Source organism: Dipodomys ordii, unplaced genomic scaffold (genome assembly GCF_000151885.1).
Source record: "Dipodomys ordii isolate 6190 unplaced genomic scaffold, Dord_2.0 Scaffold17, whole genome shotgun sequence".
In the NCBI taxonomy this organism is placed as follows: Eukaryota; Metazoa; Chordata; class Mammalia; order Rodentia; family Heteromyidae; genus Dipodomys; species Dipodomys ordii.
Window position 1 is genome coordinate 13563229 of NW_012267233.1, and position 24693 is coordinate 13587921.

The following is a 24693-nucleotide window of genomic DNA, read 5'->3' on the forward strand; positions in this document are numbered from 1 at the left end:
AGAGATCTCTGGTTATTCAGTACCTCAGTAGTAGTGATTTTAGTCCTATTTACGTATTACTATACAGATGGAGAAGAAAAGCAGCAGTAACAGGAGATTTATCTCATCTGTGAAAAGAGTTCATAAGTTATGCCAAATTAAAAGCTAATGGTAAACTCAAAGAAGGTAGAAGATTATCTGATTGAAGCAAACACAGATATATGTGCCACAAGGTAGGGAAAAAAATAATACAAAAGAGGCACCCTCAGAATTCAGATCTGGAATAAAATGAGTAGAAGGATTACCAGTGAACCCTGGATGGCTCCAGTAAGTATTAATGCCTCCCTCTCTAGAAAACTTAGTTCTCTTTTGAATCTTAGTACACGCTTCTTGACATACCATCTTGAGGCATATGTACATCTTCCCTGCCCTCAGTTAGTGTATTGAGTGCCTGGCAGGCAGACACCGTATAGGACTGCATGTATCTCTGCATCCTGGCTCACTCCTAGCAGAGTATCCCTCCACACATGTTTGCTCCATAAGCCAAACTTGTAACAAACTAACATACACACCAGAAACTGTGTAACTTGTGGCTAGGGACAGAAGAGGGGAAAGAGGAGAAAATGAAGGAAACGGTGACATTGCCCAAGAAGCATTGTACTCATAACCTGATTTATGGAATTGTAAACCTTTTGTACAACTCTTTAATAACAAAAGAAATGAAAAATAAATAAATGAAGAGAACTGAGAACCAGCAAGGCAACAATCAGACATTGCTGTGGCAGGCAGGGCATCCCTATTCATTGACGAGAGCAATGTTAAATTCTGAATTTTGTTTCAGTTGTGTTTCTGAGTGCTTAGCATTTGTTAAAGTCAGTTTTTGACATCATGAGAAGTGTCGTGACTCATCTTTTCCCAGTCTGCTTCTGATCAATCTTGCTTTCCTGTACCTTCTAAGTGGGTCAGCAGTTTGCGTTATGAGGAACATGGGGACAAGAAAAGTAACAAGAAAGCAAACCTTTAGGAACAGTCCCAGTGGAGCACCAGAATACAGGCCGCATGTCATAAATATTTATTGACTACCTGACAACCCCCAAAGTCTTTTCTGGCAAGAACGTGTACAGGAGTTGTAAAAAGGGTGACTGAATGCTACTGTGCTACCCAGAGCATTCCATGCGGATTTCGGTGAGGGAAGAGTTTTTATTTTTCATTTTGATAGCTGACCAAAATTCTGGTGAAATTTCTCCCCTGATTGTTCATCCTTATCTGAGGATAAAACTGCTTAAGGGCAAACAAAACTCTTTTGAAAATCCGTTCAAAGCAGATGCCCTGGAAGAAATGACTTCATCAGCAGAGGTCTAACTGTGCTCCTCCGGTAGAGGAGGAGGAGGTCTGGTATTTTGTTTTTTAATAAACATGCAGATGCTCCTCAGATCCTTTTTGGCATTGCTTTCTGGCACTCAGGATGACTGGCTTTAGTTTATTCCCATTACACATTTAATTCCTCCCAAGTGACCTGGAGGCATTATCTCCTGCTAAATTTGCAGCAAAGCTGTATAAACCCATAGGTGGGCTGTCCATTACCAACCAGAGCCAGGGGAGTAAAATAGTAGGCCTGTCCAGGCAGAGGTCCTTGGGTCTGGGTATTGCTAGCCCACGCAAGAGAGGAAGGACTTGGCCAATTTCCCTAAAAGGTTCACATTGCACAGATAAGATAGGAACTAAAGATGCACTAGAAGCCACACATGCCTTCTAAGCATGACGAGACCATTTATATTTCCTGGGTGCACACATACAAAGATCACATGCTTGCTCTCCCAGAAGTTAAGACCTAGGAGACACATTTATAACAACAGAACAGCTACAGGAGAGCTTTTCCCTATGCCACTCGCTTTGCGTAGCACAACACGAATCAAAATCTGAAACAATTTATTTAGGTGCTAATTATCTATCTACACTGCCAGCAAGTAAGCTCCATGACCACAGAGGTCATGTCTATCTTGTTCTCCTTTGTATCTCACCATAGGCCTTGGCCATACTAAATAGACATTGCTTATGTATCCACTCATTCCAAGAACCAGGACTGTTCGAGTTCGTCAATCTAGTGCAGGAAGAAAGTAAGGTTCCTGCTCTTGCTGTCACTGTACAACCTGGTGGGAAGAGATAGAAAGCCAAAACATATGCAAATAAAATAATTTCAAATAAAAATAAATCCTAGTGGTCATTGAATTTCTGACTTCTCTCACTTCCTACATATTGACTCCATTACCAACTTCTAAAGGTTTTGGCATGGAATAGCCAAATCACACCCCTACCCACTGTCTCTGTGGCTACTAGTCTAGTCCAACATCAAAATGTCTTCTCTGTATTCTTGCAGAGTATCTTCCATGACTGTTCATTTTTACTTCCATTCCTGTTCCCCACAGTGTATGTTCCACCCAGCAGGAAGGGATCTTCCCTCTATCATAGTTTATGTCACATTACTCCTTGTCTCAGATCCCATTTTATCAGGATACAACTCTGAAAACTCTGAACTGGGACCTGTACAACCTTCCATGGAAATCTTGCCATGCTATCCTCTCTGTCAACTTCTACCTTCCTCCTCCCTTCTCACTATATGGAAGAAAAACCACATGCTTCTCTCCATCTACTTTACTTTCCTGGGATGTTCTTCCTCCAGATTTCTGGGAGAACAGTTCCTTCTCAGCATTCCAAGTCACATGGTCTTCCAGGAACATCTTTCCTGACCTTGTAAGGAGTATAACCATCCCCTGATCACAAGTCAACACTCTACCCATGTCAACACATTACCCTATTTTTTTATTATAGTATGGATCACTGTCTGATAGTGCCTTCCTTCTATGCCTATTTAGCCTCTGTCTGCCCTATTCATATGTAAAATGCAGAAGGGAAGGGATCTGGTTTGTTATTCATAGTCACTATTGAATTCCCTTTCACAGGGTGGATGCTTAACAAATTAATATGCATAAATAAATAAAAGCTGCTAAAGAAACCACTTAAGACATTGTCTAGGGAAGCTCCCTTAAAATGTGACATCACAGTTGAAATCTCAATGGAAAGTGAACATTGAAGGAATGCTAAAAGTGAATATTGAATGAATAGTGAATGCATAAAGGAAATTCATCTATTTCCAAAGGTATTCTGTCATGGCTGGATTAATGGTCTTTGCCCTGGACTCTTAAGTCCTCCATAGGATGCAGCTAATCTTCTGTTCTTGGTCTCAGTTGGCAGCTGCCTGTAATGTAGCAATAGGAGGAAAATATCTTTCTGTGACTAACTGAAAAGATGGCTGTGATGGTGGATTTCCTGTAATCATCTTGAATAGGACATGGTAGTGGGGGTGGCAGTACTTGGTCATTCATCATTCTGGGTTGTTCTATTGAAGTTGCCTTTAGATATGATCACCATTAAAATCAATAGACTGAGCAGAGCATGTTACTCTCCACCAATTAAGAAAGTCCTCTTGTCTGACTGCTTTCAAATAGAGATGCTAGTTATTTTCCTGCCTTTGGACTCAAACTGAAGTGTTGGGTTTTTCTGAGTCTCTAACCTGCCAGCTTTCAGACCAGAACTCCTCTTGTTAGCTCTGCTGATACCTAGGCCATGGGACTGAGCAAAAACAAACCCAGTGTGTCTCTAGCTTGCTGACTCACCCTCAGTCTGGGGGTTCTCACAGTTGGAATGGGGCTCAGAGACCCTTCTCTTGTTTTCAACTTAAGTTGTCAATGAAACCTCAACTTCAAGGTAAATGTGGCATTGCCATCATTGGTTTTACCTTACTTACAAGCATATATATAATTACTTACAAGCACATGTATAATTTGGTAGAAAGCTAAATAATAAATCAAAGTATGTGGAGAGGTTACACCATTAAGCACTTTATATCCTTACTTTCACGACCATTTCATCATTAAATTATCAACAACATCAGGCTTTCTAAAACATGTAAATACAGAGCCAAAACATACAGGCTCAAAAAAAACCCCAAAACAAACATCTCATATGAACCAAATAATGACCCCTAAAAATTAAAAAAAAAACTTGATGTCCAGCATTATAAACATCTGCCTTATTTGTATACCGAAGATATTACCTTAAGATTCTGAAGGTCTGCTAAGTGACCAACAGCCACCCAGTTGCAAAGTTGAGGGGAAAGAATTTCACTGCAAATACAAGCAAACTGCAAATGTCAAATGAATTACCAGTGTTCAGAGGAGAAATTCCGTCTGCATCTGTCAAGGTTGAGCTCTCTCTTCCTGTTCTCAGGGTGTGTTAAGAATATAATGATTCATAGATCACAGACTGCCACAGCACCCTGGCCTTGAATTTTAGAATGTTTTACAAGGGCCAAAAAAAAAAAAGTTTCACCTTCCACTAAATACCTTCCTATGACATTTATAGCCATAGGTTCCTTTTCCAGTGAGTAAAAACCAATAAAAAACCACTCAGACTGTGTAGCGAATGGGGACAGGTGTCATCTCTTGGCAAGACCTAACAACCTTTAAGCTGAAGTTGGGCACTGTCCAAAATGCCAACATTTTTGCAGCCCAGGTATTAGACCTGTTTATTAAATAAGTAGTAGGGATCATAACTGAACTTTCTTCAAATCTACTCAAATGATTATCCACAATAATAAGAATAATAAGGAGAAGGAATAATAATAAATACTGGCTATTCTTCTGAGAAGATGCAGGCAGTCTGTGCTGAGTCCCTGTGAACTTCCTCTTTTTGTCAACAACTTCAGTGAACTTCATTTGTATTTCAAGGTTCCCGCTTGGGTCAACCATGAAAAAACAAAACTAAGGGAGAGATAGAAAAGATACCTAGACACCTGGAGCGTGAGCTGGGAGGCTGAAAAGCATTTTGTCAGTCATGCCATCTGGTATGTCCTGGCACTTGTCACCACAATTGCCCTTCTCCTGAACAAATTTAGTTTCCTCCAGACAGTTCAGCTTAAATGAGCTCATACTGACTATCTGACACCTGTCAAAAGAAGAGCAAAAGATTTCTCCAAGCTCTGGGTTAGAGGAGAGGAAGAGGGAGGAAGAGGGGGAGAGAGAGAGAGAGAGACACAGAGAGAGAGACTAACAGCGAGAAGCAGGAGCAAGGGAGAAGGCTAGAAGATGTGATGTACATAGAACAGGAAGGTTTTGCTCAAGGGCTTAGTGTGTTTTTATATTTACCTATAACTCTAAGGCTACTTTCTTAGCAAATATGACAGACATGTGAAATACAAAAATGGTACAAACGACCTTCACCCTCACCTGGTATCCTTTTCTCCCCCCTCCTATCTGTTGTGTGTGGTGGCTTGTTTTGCTTTTCAGTTAAGAAGGGAGGAAATCACAGTGGAGAAATCCAATCTGCTTTTGACAGCATGACCAATGCCCTCTTTCCATCCCAGCTGGAACAGGATTCAGTAACAGGCAAGGGCAAGTGGAGGAGTGATTTCATTAACCAAGTCTTGATTTTGAGGTTTACATATCTGCAGATCTACTTTTGCCTCCCTAGGTCTTGGAGGACTGCCAAGAAAGGCAGAAGAAGTGATGATAATGGATTGAAGCTGCCCGAGGGCAAATCTCTGAAAGCGGAAATACCATAAATAATTACTACCAGGGTACTGCCTGGTTCTTCTAACTGGAAAGTAACAGGGAACCTAATTTGGTAACTGCTTTTTGACACTGGAAGGAATTGAGTAAAGAGGTAACGAGACAGAGGTAGGTAGAGAAATACAATCCAAGTTGGCTTTCAAATGCGCACTTTTCCAAAACAAGAAGTCCAAGACTGTAGAAAGTGCTTCAGAGTCATGCAATGTTATTAATGCTGGGTTTAGTACATTTGGTGTCAGTTTTCGTCCCTTATTTTCTCTCTCCTATGACTCAAAGCCATCCTCTTCAAAATTTAGATGCTGAAACATAATGGCCAAAATAATAGTATAAAGAGGTATAAGTCTTTAAGAGGTGAATAAATCAAGAGAGTTGCTCTTACCACGAAGGGGACTAAGGTCCCAATGCCAGAGGCTTCAGGCTCCATTCAGCTTAGTTAGCCCTTCCAACTTCCACCAAGTGAGGACACAGCATTCCTCTACTCTGATGGATGCAATAACAAGGCTCTATCTTGGGACCATCCCTCACCTGACACCTACTCTGCTGGCACTTTGTTCTGGGTGGGAAGAACTGTGGGAAATGAATTCCTTTCCTGTATCTCCCATCCATTCTGTAGTATCCTGTGACACCAGTACAAACAGACTAAGCTACTCCGCCTGGTTGTCTCCGTTGGAAAGCCTTGTGTGGTCTCTTCCGCAACCTTTACTGAAGTGATTTCACAAACACCCCTATCTGTAGGAGGATTTTGTTTTCACTTCCAGCTTAGTTATAGCAGGACTTTCAAGTGAAAGAGAAAAAATAAAAGACGAGATCATGAAAAACCTTTTTTTTTTCCAAATGCCTTAGGATATGATTTTGATCTGGTGACTCAAACGCATATCATATCTAAAGCTCTCTGCCTCCCAAGGCCCTTGTAAAGGTTCAGTTGAGATTGTGTTTATAGAGCATCCAACACTTAAGAGCTTGAATAAATGTTAGTTCTTTTCTTTTTCTCTCTTTGAGCTGTAAGATTTCTAGAATGTATAGCAGAGGAGTCCAGATCAGTTAAGGGCAATATTTAGACATGCATGTCTAAACTTAAGCTTTCTAAGAGGAATAAATCTAATTAAAGATTAAAAAAATCAATGTAAAATATGATGCCTCTTTGGGGGCATTTCTGATCATCGGAATCCCTTTTTGAAAGTATACTAGTGAGCAAGAGTTTTAAATACACCATGGTGTTTTGGATACAGCCAGTGCTAAGCAACTTCAGGAGCATAAGCAATGAAGATCTGTTTCATAGCTTCTTTCCTTAGCAGGCAGAAATGACGTTTGTCAGCTTCTCCTCCCTCGAGATTAAAAACCAAGCACCAGAGGAAGGCCAAGCAGCTGACATGGAGTCTCTTTCCCTCCATGAAGAAAGGAAACTGTAAAGCCCTTAGAAAGCTCACCTTTCACAAATGGAGTTTCCATTTCCTGTGAGAGTTCTTAGGACATAATTTCACTTGTTGAAAAATCCTACCACAATGTGCCAAATGCCACCCTTCTGTAGCATTTTAGAAGCATATTGGGCAGTCTCTTTTAAACCTCTCACTTGAGGAAGGGAGAACCTCAGAAATTAAATCAATGAATACCTAAATCAATTCATATTAGGTCTTAGAAGAATGGGTAGAGTATGATAGATTTTACCCAGGATACTTGAAAACAGAAAAATGGGCGCTAGATGGTAGATATCCTTATTCTGCCATTAACTGTCTGAGTAGTCTTCAGCTTCAAGAGTCTCCTCTGTGGGGAGGTGTGGAGCAGATGTTCTCCTAAAAACTTATCTAGCTCCAACATTTTGGAAATCTAGATTCTAAAAATGAAAGGAAGCAGGAACAGGAAGAAGCTATAAAGTGTCAAATCACCAAACACTGGAGAAGACCTATAAAAGATATCTAGAAATGATCATGGGAAGGGTGAAAATGAGGGTTGTTACCAGCTAACATTTGTGAAGGCCTCACTGATTTGAGAACTTGGAGCAGTTGACACTTTTAAACCACTCTGACTTCCTGTCATACGCTCTGGTCTTAAGACAGCAAGGGTCCAACTGTGGGTACTGAGGACCCAACTAAGAGGAAGTTGGTTTGAGGGGATATTAGTTCAGGTTAATTGGGATGTATTGATCAGATGCTCAGTCATTTTCTTACTGGTGCTATAATGCAAAGGAACAGGGGCAGTGATCACGTGGTGACAGGCGACATCCTGCAATGCTTGGCTCTGACATGGGATGGAGATCCAGAAGCTGGTTGCTGGAAAACTTCCTCCAATGATCAGACACGTAGAACTGCAGTTCCAAGTGTTCAGTCCTCATGGAAGATGGAAGTCTACTCACAAGGGATGTTCTCTCTTCAGATCAAGAATACACTTAAACCACTCAGAAAATGATGTTAAAAATGCCTCTTCCAAGTTTATATTTTATTTTGAAAACACATCATGAAAAATGGAATTAAGAATTTCTGTGCTCCTAGGGCACAAACTAATAGATAGCTGTGCTATTGACAGGAGGTCCATTCACGTATGCAGTCACGCTTTTTTGTGTCAATATACACATCTTGTTATGATTGAGCCTAGTAATACTAGAAAAATTCCATACACAGGGTAGTTTATTGAAGAAAAAACATGTTTTAAATATTCATGATGAATCATCTTTTACATTATTTAATAATCCAAAATAGTAAAAAAAAATTGCTGTAGAAAAGATTAAAACGTCTTGATTTGATTCAAACTACAGACAGATACAAAGGTAACAGAAAGTTACAATGTGTTATAAAAATACAATGTGTTATGAAAACATATGTGTTATAAAAATATAATGTGTTATTTAAAGAGAATCCTGACTACAAACAATTTCAAATGCTGTCAATTCACTGTCAACACTCAACACTTGTTGAACAGTGTCCCAAAATCTTATGTCTCATATATAGAAGCATCTTGATGACAGGTGACAGCTAAGAGGTGACAGCTATCCCCAACATGTATGACATCATCAATTTACTATCGATAATAAAAAGCAAGATTGATCGACCATACTAGAGGGGAGACTATTTTTTTAAATTTTCTCTTGAGAAAATATAACAAAATCATTGTCCCATAAAGAACAAAGAATATGTAAACTAAAAATTTAAAAATAACTACTGTAGCTTGACAGGTAGTTATTTACTAGAGAATATATTTTTCTGAATACTTACAATATTTTTCCTATTCTAAATAAATTGTGACTTTATATTTAAATTTATATCTTTTTTTCTTCAGAAATTTTCTAGAATTATCCAAGTGCCTACTCCTATTAAAAAGTAAGTCCCAAAAGTAGGTCCCTTCCTTGGCCTGGAATAGGAAGATGCCTAATAAAGGTTTATTGTAAATCAATGAATAAAGTTGGAAAATATTAAAACTTCAATTCTTTCTTCTCTTAGATGCCCAATGCTTTCTTTAGTGAGCATGAACTGGATATTTTAAACAGACTTGTGGACTCCTTGGTAGAGGCTAGTTGCCCCTTCATAGACACAAATGTCATGGGACAGCAGGAACATTGTGTGATTTATAGGATTCTATACAACACCACAGACATGAAGTCCGCTCAACTGGAGAAACATTCTAGCAGTCTCTGAGGCTTTTATTGCTATGAGGAAGAAAAGAGTTCTTTGGAAAACAGACTTCCTACCATCAGCTTGCAGAGTCATCAAAGAGATAGAGGGAGAGAGAGGAGAGAGAGAGAGAGAGAGAGAGAGAGAGAGAGAGAGAGACTAAGAGAGAGAGAACAAGAAAAGGAAAGAAAGTCTGGAGAAATTCAGAAATGATTGCTGTATTGAGATTTTTGCCTTTTTTAAAAACAATTACCAGTAATTATATATGAGGTGAAAGATCTTCATTTGCATATGGTGTACATTGGTAATATTAAACTAAAAATAACTTCAGGAGTTATTGTACCAAAGCTCATGCTGTTAATAAAAAGGTTCAGAGGAAATGGTATTGATTACATCTTGCTAATTAGGTTTTTATCTGTGGCAGTCTGGGTATTTTGAATGAAAAAAAAAGAATTCCTTTTGTGCTTCACATAGTCAAGCTTATATACTAATAAGTTTGACATTTATTAAGTATCTTGATGGTTTAAGAAACAATGACGGAAATGAATATTATCACCTGCACTCTAGAATGTCATGAAGTGATGCTCAGACCCCCAAAGAGGAGAAAAGTTGCAGAAGTTCTTTCCTCCAAAAGCACATCAGCTAATAAATGTCATAGACATAACTGAACTCAATGAAATGTGTGCCACCAATATAATGACTGATTCAGGCAAGTATCATCATGGATGCTAAAATCTCATTGGATGAAATTTGGTTGGGGAATGTGACATTTACAAAGTCTCAAAGCCTCTGACCATTATGTTGCATTTCCTCCATAGAAAAGAAAAGCTACTTTACAATGAAGAAGTTTACAGACAACCCTTAGACAAGTGGTCTAACACTGACTCATCAATTGCACAAAGTGACATTACTGGCTTATACAATAGAATTGGAAGGCCACAATATTATTCCTATAGAGTTCTTGCCAATATTATCCATATAGAATTTCTAACCTGATGTGAGGAAAAAAGAAATAGGAAATCAATGACTAAGGGACACTGGAGAAAATAGTGGTCCAGAATTAATAAATACGAAAAAGACTAGGGAATAATTCAAAATAAACAGTATTTAAACCCTGACCTGATGTTAGGTGAGCAAAGTGGCTAACACAATATTATATAGTTGTTGCAAAGTTGCTCTCTGGAATATGAAAGGTTAGTTGTTTTATTGGTTTGTTTCATTTCGGCAACAGTGGGGACTGAACTCAAGGCAATATACATGCTATGCTACTGTTATATCATTGAGCTATGTTCCAGGCCAAGGGACAGTACATTTCTTTTTTTGTTTTTAAATTTGTCAGCATCAGGGGCTGGGAAGGTGGCTCAGTGGTAGAGCGCTTGCCTTGCATGCCTGAGGCCCTGGGTTCGATTCCTCAGCACCACATAAGCAAAAAGAAAAAAGCCGGAAGTGGTGCTGTGGCTCAAGTGGTAGAGCGCTAGCCCTGAGCTGAAGAGCTGAGGGACAGCGCCCAGTCCCAGAGTTCAGGCCTCACGACCGGACCCAAAATAAATAAATACATACATACATATATACATACATAAATACATAAATAAATTTGTCAGCATCACCACTTATTAACAGACCAAATGACAAGTATAACATGGCACATACTTCAGTTCATCCTTCTAAGAAGCCTAATGATCTGATCCTCCCTGTTGCTAGCATGTCTACCTTCTGCAACATGGGTGGTCTTCTTCATTCCACCTCCTAGACAAGATAATTTAAAGGACCATAGGAAGTTATTTGCTTCCTTGAAGGGTTTGCCAATAGTATAGACCTCATGAATCACATTCTCCAAATAGATGATGTCATATTTACCAAGAAATCAAGCAATCAAAGAATTATCTGTTAAGGCAATTCCCTTTGCATTGATTTTGTCATAACCACACTTACAGATTTGTTCTTGTACTAACTTCAGGTTTGGGTACCCCCACGCAAGATATGGTTCCACAATCTTCAGCATTGAGCTTATTGAGCTTCACAAAGGTGCTATCTGGCAAAGGTGAAGAAGCTGCGATACCTTATGGACCTTTGAACTCATACCACTGATACCCCTGATTTTGATGACAAATGTCAATTTGGGTTCTGCAGGTACATAGAAGTTGCCTGCTTTTTCTTGCCATTTGCAAATGGCAAATTGGTTTCTTTCTTTTTGAAAATTTTACTTATTGTAAGGATGCTGTACAGAAGGGTTACAGGGTTACAGTTACATGAGTAAGGGAATGAGTACATATCTTGTCAAGCATTGTTACCCCTTCCCCTGTTGTTCTTCCACTTTTCCTTCCCTCCCTCACACCTCCCTCCCTCCTCCTGCCCCCACCCAAAGTTGTAAAGTTGAATTCCAATATACTGTCTTGTGGGTATCATTGTTGCAATGGGTCATCCTGTGTCCTTGTTTCAGCATTTTGTTATTTCCCTTCCCCTCTCCAAATTATACAATTGTATATACAAGATGCAGTGTCAGTAGATGCATGAATCAAGAAAATGTGGCATATATATATAACATGTATCATATATATATATATATATATATATATATATATAATGGGATTCTATGCTTCCATTAGAAAGGATGACACTACCCCTTTTGTTATAAAATGGAAAGACTTGGAAAAAATTATGTTAAGTGAAGTAAGCCAGGCCCAAAAAAATATAGGTCCCATGGTTTCCCTCATTTGCAATAATTAGTTCACATCTAGGATAATTTTATCAGATTAGCAAAAAAAAAATCTCAAAAGCTATGTATATATGACTATATAAGATGATGCTAAGTGAAGTGAACTCCAAGATATGGATACAAGAGTCCTTTCCTTGTTGTTGTTGTTGTTGTTTTAAATGTACTATATGATTTTTTTTGTTTCCTTTGTATGCTCTCCCGCCTATGGTGAATCAGTTTCTTTGTAATCACCATTACTACTGAAAAACATGGGTTAAGAAAAAATTTTATTTCCATTTTTTCACTTGTTAAAACCCAGAGTCAAATGGAAAATAGAATGGAATAAAATCTTATTCCAAATGCCATACTATGCATTATTACCTGAATTAGCCTCCAAATTCCCCTGGTAGTACCTTTTGTCACTTTCTCCAAAGGGCTAAAGAAGCGAAAGAGTAAAGAAGCAAAAGAGACATGGATAAAAGAATTATCTGTAACCTGGTGTGTGTGTGTGTGTGTGTGTGTGTGTGTGTGTATGTGGGTGGGTGTGTGTGCACGCGCGCACGAGCATGCATGTGTGAGTGAGAAACAGACAGACAAGGAGGCAGGCAGGCAGGTTAACAGGCAGACAGGCAGACAGGTGGACAAACAGAAAGACAGAAAGACAGAGGAAAAGAGAAACACACACAGAAAATAAACACATGCAATAGTAAATACTGGGTTAAAGTTACTCAAGATTTTTTTGGTTTATATGCTACACTACACATCTTTCAAAGGGCACTGCATAAGCAAACAACATTTTCATAATCTTGAAACTTGAAATTTAAAACGCATTAATTTCTTTTTACCACTTGAGATTTGGGAAAACATCCCATGGTGATGTGATGCTTAAGCTGGTGCTTTCAATAATCAGTCAGAAAAATAGAAGGTGATCATATCTATCTATCTATCTATCTATCTATCTATCTATATATATATATATAAATTATGAATTCACAATAGCAGCCAAGAATAAATTTTTATATCAAGGTTATAAGCAAATGAAAAATGACAGTCTATATACTAAAAATGCAAACGGACCATTAATTATAGCAGCTCCAAAAACCACCATAGTAATATGCCATTTGCAATGCTTTACTCCAATTTACATAGCTATATAGCCTGCTCTCAAATAACAGAGATTCTATTTTTGATAAGTAGTGATTCAAAAGGTTAGTCACCTCATCTATATTATGATTCAATGTCTGTGAATGTGAAAAGGTGACACCTTGAATTTTCATGTTAACAAACCAGATAGGCTACTCCTGCTTCTGGACCTTTATTATGCATTCCATCACTATTGTGTGCCAGGCATTACAGGGCCCTGGGAACACCTAGATGAAGGAAACCCGTCATCTGTCATCCGGGAGACCTGCCAATCATAGAGGGAAGGAGACTAATAAACCATAACCCCCCACAGAGTTTGTAGGAACCATGGAGATAGAGATCCAAATGGTGATAGGATGTTAGGGTAAGTCTCCTAACTAGAGAGCTGCAATTAAAATCCACCAATTATAATCAAGCACTGAAAAAAACTAAATTCTTCTTCCTTCCCTCCTTCCTTCTCTCCTTCTTTCCCCCCTTCTTTTCTTCCTCTTTCCTGCCTTCCTTTACCTTGATCTCTGTCTTTTCCTCCTCCTCTCAACCAGTCATTAATGAGCAAAACTACATAATTATAGTACTTCCATGCATTAAAAACTTACTGTGTATCAGGAAACAACAATATCTCATTTAATCCTTATACAACTCCAGGTTAAAGAGTCAGTCATTTCCCCCACTTTACACGTGAAGCTGTGGCACTGGACACTGATACAGTTTGCCAAGATCACACATCTGGCAAGTGGCTGAACCCAGACCCAGGCACTGACCAGCTCTCTTTTTTATTTCAAGCTACATGGCATGCCCATCAGACCACCTGAAGCAATAACCTGAGCACAGTGAAAAAAGAACATACTTTCCTTTCTAACAAAAGCCTTCCAAACAAAGAATCTGCCTTTCCAATATCAGAGAAGAGGGTGGCAGAGATGATGAGAAGAAAAATGCAGCATTCAGCGTGGGTCTTCTCGGGTTTCTCCCTTGGGAGTGCCGGGGCCCTCCACCTGCATGAGTGATGAGAATTGGCATTCTGCTTGATTACTGTGCATCTGTTATGAGCCTCCAAGTGAATTAAGTGAAAAGAAAATAAGGGGGGGGGGAAGGAGCTTACTCATGCAGGCTGGTCGGGCTGCACCGCCAGAGTGGTATGTGCCTTGTTGTTTTTTATTTTTCTCCCAGAAGCTCATACTATACCTCCACCCCTTGCCTTGCAACAATATACTTCAAAAAAAATTAAATGAAGTTTGATAGCTAATTATCCTAAGGTCACACTGAAGAACCAAACCACCAAGACATCAAAACTCCAAAACTATTTAAATGTGAAGTATGCAGCATTAATTTTTCCCCATAAAAACAACAACAAGCAAAATGGGAGCAAATGCTTTTGCTCCTTGAGAATTACTGGTTTTCAAAACTCATCCAAAATAGACCTCTTAAGACATTTCACCTCTGCTCTGAATGTTTTAAGCTGGCCCTTGGATTACAAAAAGTAATGTGAAAGATCATCAAGATGCTTTCTTAAGAAGAATGTTTTATAAATGCTAATGGCTTTCATCAGCACCTTCCTTGAAGCTATTTAACTTTCTGAGGTAGCCCAAGCAGTGCTTCAATTATGTCACTTATCGACTGTATTAATTATCATTATAGATTTGATTTACATACTTTTCCACATCTCCCGCCAGATGGTATAGCATTCTGCCTGTCACTCCAGAACCTCAACTGGATTCACTCATCTCTCCCCAACTGAATAGTTTCATCAGGGCTTGGTCTTAAATGAACTGCTCCTCCTCCTCCTCTTTACTGCACTGGATCAATGCAGTACACAGAGCCCCATGATATAAAACAGAAGCCAGTGGTATCTTACAAAGCCAAGTCCTCTCAAGGCCTAATTCTGGTCACAGTAGATTCTTGCCCAGTATGAGGATATAATTTTCACAGCAAAGTAAAGGGAGAGCCTTTTGCTTCCTTAGCTGATTAAAATTACAGTCTGTTCAATTATCTGGGGCAAAGGAGAAAATATCTAGAAAAAAATACACACATTTGGCAATGAGAATACAACAGACCATTTGGTCTCCACAGAATTACCTTCTGAATTATATTTTACTTGGGCTAATATAAAAATTACTTTGCAGTCTTGAGCTTGCATGCTAAGAAATCAGGAGGCAGAATTCCCAAGGTATACTGCATTGTGAGTCAGTCTAGAATTTTAAATTGCCTTAGATGATCCAAAAGATGGATAATAGAGTAAAGGAAATGCAGAAGTGTTCTTCTTACAAAATATAAAAAAAGATTGATAGGTTCTATATTCCCTCAAACCAAAATTTCTAAAAGCCATGTTATGTTCCTAGGTGAAATCCAATACTACTCAGGCCCATGGAACTAACTAGGGATTTATGTAGCTTGAAGCATCATTGTCATGAATGTATGGGCAGAAAAACTATATATAATCTGGCATATTGAACATATGGATATTACCTTCCAAATACAGAGCACAGTGCCCTATAAAGATCAAGTTATTTTTAAAGTATACAGAGGTTACAGTTTAGTCAGTGAACACTAAATACTGAGTCAACTGATTTATCATCAGTGTCTAGCTATGATTTACTATACAACCTCAGACAAGATCATCTCTGGATGTAGAAGACGTTATGTAGAAAAATGAACTTTACAACTTTGGCATGGGGGGGTGGGCATGGAGGAGATGGAAAGGGATGGTAAGGTGGAAGGGATGGTAAGGGGAAACAAAGGAGGAGGCAACAATGTTTGATCAGAAATGTACTCATTACCTTGCTCATGTAATTGTAACCCCTCTGTATGGTATTTTCACAATAAAAAAAGATCATTTCTGGGCTTCCACTATGTACCAAACATTGTATACACACACATACACACACACACACACACACACACACACACACACAAATATATCTAAAATCAAAATCAATATTTTTTCTGCAACTATGTGGTGTACTTCCTGGTCAAGAAATTGGGGCAAATGGGATAGTTTTTAAACCAAATGTATTCACCTTTCCTCTTAGGTATAAAAATAAACTAACTTAGAAGTGGTGCTGTGGCTCAAGTGGTAGAGAGCTTGCCTTGAGCTGAAGAGCTGAGGGACAGCACCCAGGTTCAAGCCCCACGACTGACAAAAAACAAACAAACAACAAAAATAAACCAACTTCCCAGCTTTCATGTAATACCTTCTGATAGATAGAATGTGAACAGAAGAGAGTATACTATTGCCAGGCCTGGATATGAATTAATGTGTAAAATCTCCCTTTTGGTTCACAACATTCTTTCTCATTTCCTTCTTTTCCAGATACAGAGGACTCTGTGATCCCAGGAGTGAGGAGTCACAAGATAGAGAAGGATATGTAGCTACTTGCCCAAGCACTCACCTAGAACTAGACTGTGAACAAGAAAGAGGCCTCCATGGTCTGAAGGGACTTAGACATGAAGTTTCCCCAACCAACATATGAAACCAAACTGCCTCCAAAACATGTGACAGACAGTACACATGGGATGGCATGGAAATATCAAAAGGTGTTTGGCTCACATCTACCAGTTGGGCTGCAAATGGATAGCACAAAGTACTCCCCAGATATATAGAAAATACAGAAGAGGTGAAAGGAAGAGTTCAGTTTTTAAAAGCAAGAACTGAAATGGCAGTAGAGTATCCAAGGAAGAATCAATAAGCAGTTGGATATATGGACCTAGAGCTAGCTCACAGACACAGTGTACATGGAAAAGGGAGATTTAGTGGGGGAAGCCACAGATATGCCTGGAGTTCTCAGGCAAAACATGCGGAGTCAGAAGCCAGAGAAACCCCAAAAGGAGAGATAAAGAAAAAGGAGGAAGGTCTATAGGGAGGGAAGAAAGAAGGGAGAGGGAGGGAGAAAGGGAAAAGAAGGGAAGGAGGAGAGCACAAATATGAAAAAGTCAGAGGAGCCAAAGAGAAGCAATCGATAGTGACAAGCAATTCAAAGACATGATATAAGATAATGTTCTGAAAGCCCACTGTATCTGACAGCTAGGCAGCTGTTTGTGACCTTAACAAGTTTATGTTCAGGACTGGCAAAAGCCACATTAATCTGCATTGATATCTGAGGATAGCAGTTCAAAGCCAACCCAGGCAAGAAAATCCACGAGACTCTTATCTCCAATTAACCAACCACCCAAAAACTGGAAGTGGCATTGTGGCTCAAAGTGGTAAAGCACTAGCCTTGAGCAGAAGAACACAGGAACAGTTCAAGCCCCATGACCAACCAAAAAAAAAAAAAAAAACAGTCCACAGATGGGGACATGGCTCAAGTGCAGAGTGCCTGCCTAGCAAATCAAGGCCTTGAGTTCAAAATGCAGCATGGAAAAAAAATCTGTAAAGTGAATGATGGAAATGAAGGATGTGGAATCAGAGGGTATAATATAGAAATATACTTAAGGAAATGATTCTAATGGTTTTAGAATCATTTCCTTAAGTATAAGTAAGTAGTTAGGGAACAAAGAGACAGAGGTTTACTTTTTCATTTCTCAGGATGCAAGTCTTTTAAACTTGTGTGGGTATCTGACTTGCTAAAGTTTACTTTCCCTACCTGTAAAATGGGTCTAATCCTGACCCTTCCAGTTGCTGTCACAACAAATAAAATGGTCTGTGTGAACGTGCCTATGGTACTGGGAGAAGCCAATGTCATTTTACATCCATAAATGTTGTTGAGAGTGGCGTTATAAAGTTAACAGTCCAGTGAAATACAATTAGTCGTAAAATTGGTTTTTAAAAAAAGTACCATCAGTCTAGATCCAGAAATATAAAGAATGCATTCTTTCTACACACTACCAGTTGCTGACTTCAAACCTTAGAGGCTAAGAGTATGCTGAAGTCCAATGTTAGACAATTCCTACTCTTAGGCTGCAGCCTGGGTTTCTACATGTTTTTGTCATGCCAGAAAAACGAAACAAAACACAAAAAAGGCCAATGAACCCTGGCAGATCAGCGTGCATTAAATCATCTGGAAATGTATTAGCATTATGAATAGTAGTTCTTAAATAAAGATTTCTGGAAACTTCCTACTTTCACAAAGCAACAGACGAATTCCATAATTTAAGCCTCATGACCAGTGAAATCATAGCAAAAGGCCACAGCAGCTTGCTGAATATTTTATTCCAAGGGGGTGGCTGAGGTATTCTGGGAAATAAGCTAGCCATTTGAGAATTTCTCTCCTGGGAAGATTAACCATCTAGAAGGATATGATCCAAACATTATTTCACTAGTCACAAAACTATTAAATCCTTTACAAAGAACATTATTTTTAGCACTATGATACCAGTGTAACTAAATTTTTCTCTCATAAAACTCCTAACAAGTGGTTCTAACGTGGCCTACCTTCCTCCCTGGGAAGACATTTAATCCTATCTTTGGCATTGCTATCTGCTCTTTTCTGACTGGATTTCCTAGTTGTTCATCTTACATCTCTTCCTCAGTGACTTTATTTGGAGGGGGGGGTAGTGTAGAGCTCTAATTAAGCTTACACAGCTGTGTCTGCGGCTCCAAACAGCAATTGTGAAACACAAAATTTCCTTTATAGTCAATCTAAACCTCTAGTCCCCAGAGCCAAGTAAACCATATCTACCATCATTTATTCATGGTTCTGAAAATCTCAAACTGTTTTTAAAGATAGTATTTCTTTGAACTATGCTTTCTCAAATATTTCATCATTAATGTGCAACACTTCCTAGCTAGCTAGTAAACTAGACAAAATATCTATACATCAATTTTAGAATGTTTATCCACAACAACACTGAATTTCTTGGCGTGGCACAGTAGTTTGTACCTCCTGTCTCAGCTACTGGGGAGACTGAGGCTGAAAAAATCACTAAGGAGTTCAAGGCTAACCTGGGCAATGTAGTAAAACTCCATTTCAAGGGGAGGAAATCATGAGTAAGCCTTCCTAGGACATGAAAAAATGAGGGTGACACTGATCAAAATATTGCACATGTAAATTGACATGCTGAATTGAAACCCTTCTTATATCTATTAAAAGAAACTAAAAAAAGTTAAACTCCAAAAAATGAAAACAAGAAAATAAGTCAAACATTTTGGCACTGCTTTACAAGGATTGTAAAGAAAAACAATGTCCTATTGCTATCCTCAGGTATCACCACCCAGCATTTATGCCAAGCTGTAAACCTGGACAGATAACCAAACAATCTTTTATAAGTTTTACTTCATTTAATATTAAAAGAGCTTTCTTCAGTTATTATACTTTATCATCACTTGTTAATACAGGAGAATTATTAGGCCCAGAGACGTTTAAGAGACATTTAAGTTGTTCAGGAAAAGACCCAGTCTATATTAAAGATTCTCTAGTTTCCCAATTCTTCCATGAAACCAAGGATGCCCCCCTCCCTCATGTTTCCCACTCTCTTTTTCACTACTCAAGCCCAGCTTCCTCTGAAGTCATTAGGAGCTTCTGATGAAACACAGACATGAGCTCAGTTCGCCCTCCAATGAAAATACACAATAATTGGTTATCGAAGGAATGTTATGGGATCATTGTGACTTTGGAAAGCCTTTTGGAGGAATGCATAAATGATGCTTGGAATCCTGAACTGGCCAAAGAAGATATCACAAACACACGACCAGATGTGGAATTGGAGGACATTCCATGAATGATCTGTATTTCCAACAAACAGGGTAAACCAACCTGTAGACGGAGAAGGAAGCCACGGATCGAATGAGGGAGGCCAAAGCCCCCACCTTGGCAGCTTCCACCGCCCCGTGGGTTCGGTATTGCACTGTTATGGCATAGCTGACGAAAGGTTGGTTAAAAACAACAATCTTCCCCTTTGCTTCTGGGGACCTTCTCTGAAGCTCATCAAAAGAAGTCACCACCAAAACTTCTGCTGTAATACCTGGAAAAAAAAAAGTCAACAAAAATTAACAAAGTTTCCCAGCAGTGGGGGGTGGGGGGGATGAAGAGGGGGATTGACACACAAAAGGTCACACATACTTGTGGGCTCCTTCTGACCCCAGGAGAAAAATCGTGGGGTTAGCCAGTTTTCCAAGAGGGAGAAATGCATTCAAAAAGATATAATATATCACTCAAGATTTTCAGCGCAGATGGTCAGCTGGTATGAAATCACAAACTGCCTCAAGATAAAGCTTTTACTCCCTCTCCCCTCTTTCCTACCCTTGGAAATCATGCATTTCACAAAATGACACTGATAATTTATTTTTAAAATTGCATTTGAGAAAACCCCTCTTGGGATTTACAAAACACATTTATCTTTTTAATAACACAAGTTTGATAGGATGCTAAACAACCTTCAATCACATCAAAGATGGCAACTTGGAAAGAATACTCCTAGAATTCAATGTTCTTCATAAACTCAACATTTAACAAATGTTTAATGCACCTTCTCCTACGGGCCACAAAAGGTCAGCTTCTTGCTTCCCTTCTCTGTATAAAAACCCTCCTAAAGGATATGGAAATGCCCGATGTTCTCCACTTACAGTACTTGCTCATCACCAGACACATAACCACTCTTTGAATAAAAATTTTGATTTTTTTTCCAAAAAATTTTTTATCCAAATCTTTTTTTTTCTTTTCTTTTTGCTTATGTGGTGCTGAGGAATCGAACCCAGGGCCTCATGCATGCAAGGCAAGCACTCTACCCCTGAGCCACCTTCCCAGCCCCTATTATCCAAATCTTTCTATTTCCTTACAAATGGGGCAGTGTCATTCTTTCTGATGGAAGCATAGAATTCCAGTGTGTGTGTGTGTGTGTGTGTGTGTGTGTGTGCAGGCATGCACGCCCACGCCTAGGATATTCCCAGTAGATGAGCAGAATAGCTCACTAGCTATGTACATAAGACCATATAAGATGATGCTAAGCAAAATGAAATCCAAGGCATGGACATAAGAAGTTTTATTTGGGAAGTGGTGCTGTAGCTCAAGTGGTAGAGCGCTCGCCTTGAGCTGAAGAGCTGAGGGACAGCGCCCAGGCCCAGAGTTCAAGCCCCACGACCGACAAAAAAAAAAAAACAAGAAGTTTTATTTGTTGTTGTTGTTTTTAATGTACTATGTGATTTGTTTCTTTTATGTGTTTTTCCCACTATGGTTTATCCCCTGTTGTCACTGTATTTGGTTTTGGTACCCTGGGTATGGTATATACGTTTATCTCAATTAGGAAAAGGAAGAGCAATGTCAAAATGATGAGACAAAGGACAAAGGGGGAACCAACACAACAGCAATACTCAAGACAATATGTTGGAAACGATCTGTACAACTAGGGGGGAGGGGACAAGGGAGAGGAAAAATGGGAGAAAAATGAGGGAGGGAATAACAAGTTTGACAAGAAACATACTCACTACCTTACTTATGTAATTGTAACCCCTCTGTACATCACCTTGACAATAAAATTTTTAAAAATTGGAATGTGTGTGTCCTAGAACCTTGGGTCTTCCCACTTTCCTCATATCCCTTGCCTATAGCTTCCTGACTATGGAAGAGAGTTTCATATCTCCCTAGAGTCACTCAAGACTTTCCAAACCACAGAAGATCCCACTTAAAAGAGCAGCCAGAGTGATAAATAAAAAATCCTTACTAACAAAGGCTAATATAATGTAATGCTAATTTGAACTTTTTAGAAAGAAGTGGTAGATGCCTACCACTTTGTGAATTTTAGCAGTGTACTCTTGAAATATGTCAGTAAAATCAGAACCATCAACCTATATTTATCATACTTTCTTAATATTATGAATAGATTAGAAAATTAGGGAGTTTTGGGTGGGGGGGCTTTTCTGGAAAGCTGAAATGTTAACTGTTCATTGTAGAATGCTTTTTGAAAATACATTTTTATTGTGAAAATACTGTACAGAGGGGTTACAGTTACATGAGCAAGGTAATGAGTGCATTTCTTATCAAGCATTGTTGCCTCTTCCTTTGTTTTCCCTCTACCATCCCTCCCACCTCCACAACTATACTCCCACCCCCTTTCTCCCTCCCCTTTCTCCCCACCTCCCTCCTCTCTGCCCGCTTAAATTGTAAAGTTCATTTTTCGACATAGTGTCTTGTACATCTCATTGTTACAATGGGTCCCTATTTAAACATTTTGTTTTTTCCCTTCCCCTCCCCAAACTAAACCGACATCAAATACATACAAAAGGACAAAAAAAATCACATGGTACCTTAAAAATACATTAGAAACAATAGCAAGAAAGAAAAAACCACTTGTGTCCCTATCTTGGGGTTCATTTCACTTAACTTCATCTTATCTGGTCATATGGACATAGCTTTTGACCTTTTCTACTTGTCCCAGACTTATATTAGTTATTGAAAATAAAAGAAACCATGGGGACTTATGTTTCTTTGGGCCTGTCTTACTTCACTTAATAAAAATATAATTTATACTAAAATATAAATTCTAGAGAATTGTTGTATTCAGTATAAGCCTCCTCATTGTGGACCATTTGAAGTGATTCCTCTCCTACTTCGGTTTTATCTTCAAGCTTGCTTTTGTACTTTTACTTTAAAATAATTAGCTAGAGATCTATATGCATGTCTCCACCAATACTCAGAACTTCGTTTATAAACTAAAAAGCAGCAGTGTAAAGAAAGTAAGGGAATCACCAGCTTTTTCACATGATAAATATGCATAAAAGTACTCATAAGGATTCAGCTAGACAGATTTTGAGGTTTATAACTTTGGGAAACCTTGAGTTACCTTGAAATCTGCCTGGCGTTATTGTTGGCATAGCACAGGAATTTTGCTGATGGTTTTCAGCTGTTCCTAATGAATAACAGGTTCAATGGTCCACCCATGGGATGTCCCAGCAATGGGGTAATTTTGGTGTCTGGATGAGAGCCACTAGGAATGAAGCCAAATTTCTATAAATTTTTGAAATTAAAATCATACAAGGGTGGTACTTTTCTATGGTCTAGTCTTCAAATTCTTTTAACAAATAAAAGAGTAGAGTCCTCAAGAGCCAAAACCTAACCCAGACAGCACAGGTGCCAACACAACTCACTAGTCACAGTTATAACTCACTAGTCACAGTTATAGGTCAAGGCCCATCACCATGTACTTGGGAGAATTTGAATTAATCTGTTTTCCTGAAAGCTGGGCATCATCTCTACTTCCTCGGTCTCCTCCATCCTCTATATTCAATTAACAGTGCATATTTCCAAAGACTTTGCTTATTTCTAGATCATACTAATTGATAATATTAAGAACCATACTTAACTGTCTTGTTGTTTTCACAAATGCTCACAGTAGCTCAACAAAGTAGTTTATGAGGACAATGAGGTAGCAACAATTGTGTTTACACAAATACTAGGTATTGGAGCTGAGATCTGAATTTGATCCTTGTCTGAATCCAGAGGGTCTTGCTTTTCCAATTGTCTACACTGTTATCTTCTCTCATAAATGAAAAGCTCAGTATATATTCCTCAGAATATACTGAGGAATGAAAGGAGGAAAGAAATGGCTATATAAAGGTCTGCCTTGGTTGCTATCTGTTATTTTCTAGGATACTGCTGATCAGAGTGGCCAGGAAAGGCAGCTCATGCCTGTAATCTCAATTATAAAGAAGCACATGAGTAAGAGAATGGAGTTCATTTGAGTTTCAATAGGCAAAAATGCAAGATTCCACCCCCCAAAATATAAATAATTAAAGCAAAAGAATAGGTCAAGAATAGGAATCTTGCCTAGCAAGTGAGAGTCTCTAAGTTCAAAACCCAGTACTACCAAAAAGCCGGAGTGTGGTTATTACTCTAGGCTTCGGCCCATTAATAATAGAGTTGGAGGGCAAACTTCACTGAAAGACAAGATTCATTAGATTCTGTATGATGAAAAGGATTATAGTGGTTAATCTCTGAGGAGACCATAGGAATGAAGCTAGAAAGATACTCATAGAATGATACACTTAGCTACAACCTATTTGCACAAAGTGCAAAAAATCCCGGGTTCCTTTTTATCCTGCACATCTCATTTTTTGAACTTATTGATTCCTTTTTAAGCCAAGTACTGTGTGGTTATTGCTAGCATCTCCCTGCAGAGCAACTGCTGCTGACCACTGTGGCGTTGGTTTGGGTCACTTATTCTATGAGACTTCGACAGAGAGCCACTCTCCAATTTCTCCCACTCCATTCTTTCAAGGACAAGTAAGAATTTGTTACAAATCAGATTTTTTTTGTGACGTTTCTTTCCATTTAAAGCAAGACTGCACACAAAAATGTGTCTCTAGAGGCTCAATTTAATGTGGTTGGTATGTTTTAGGAAATAGATTATAATTTCAGAAGGCTGAACTCTGAACAGAAAATAGTCTAGCCCTAGTCAAAAAGAAAGCTTTGCTTCTTTATCAAATAATCTCCCATTGGGTGTGTTGCCCAAGATAACTCCATCTCTGGTATGGCTGCCAGTTCCTGAGCTCAGAGTTAGGGGAAAGGAAAACACAGTTGTTCTTGGAAATTCAGTGTTGGGGCCCAGAAGAAGGAATGAAGTTAAAACTTCACTCAAAGCAGATAAAAGGACATCATAGCTGTCAGTCCTTGCTGAGGTCCATTTATTTACAGAGAGTTTGGTGATCTTGCAACAGCCTTCTCATGAAGAAAGAGCCCTAAAATCTCCTGTTATTTTCATAAGTTTGTTCCTACTAGGTCAA

At 38.9% G+C, this 24693-nt stretch overlaps 1 protein-coding gene and 1 pseudogene across 1 annotated transcript in view; both read right to left on the reverse strand.

Annotated features, from left to right (window-relative positions):
• The window catches only part of Cpq (carboxypeptidase Q), a 363396-nt gene that overhangs the window by 306959 nt on the left and 31744 nt on the right, over positions 1-24693 (reverse strand). Inside the window, exon 2 of the mRNA XM_013012445.1 lies at positions 19733-19940. Coding sequence (XP_012867899.1) covers positions 19733-19940 — 208 coding nt within the window. The remainder of the gene's footprint in view (positions 1-19732; positions 19941-24693) is intronic.
• Positions 10860-14728, reverse strand: LOC105982698 (annotated as a pseudogene).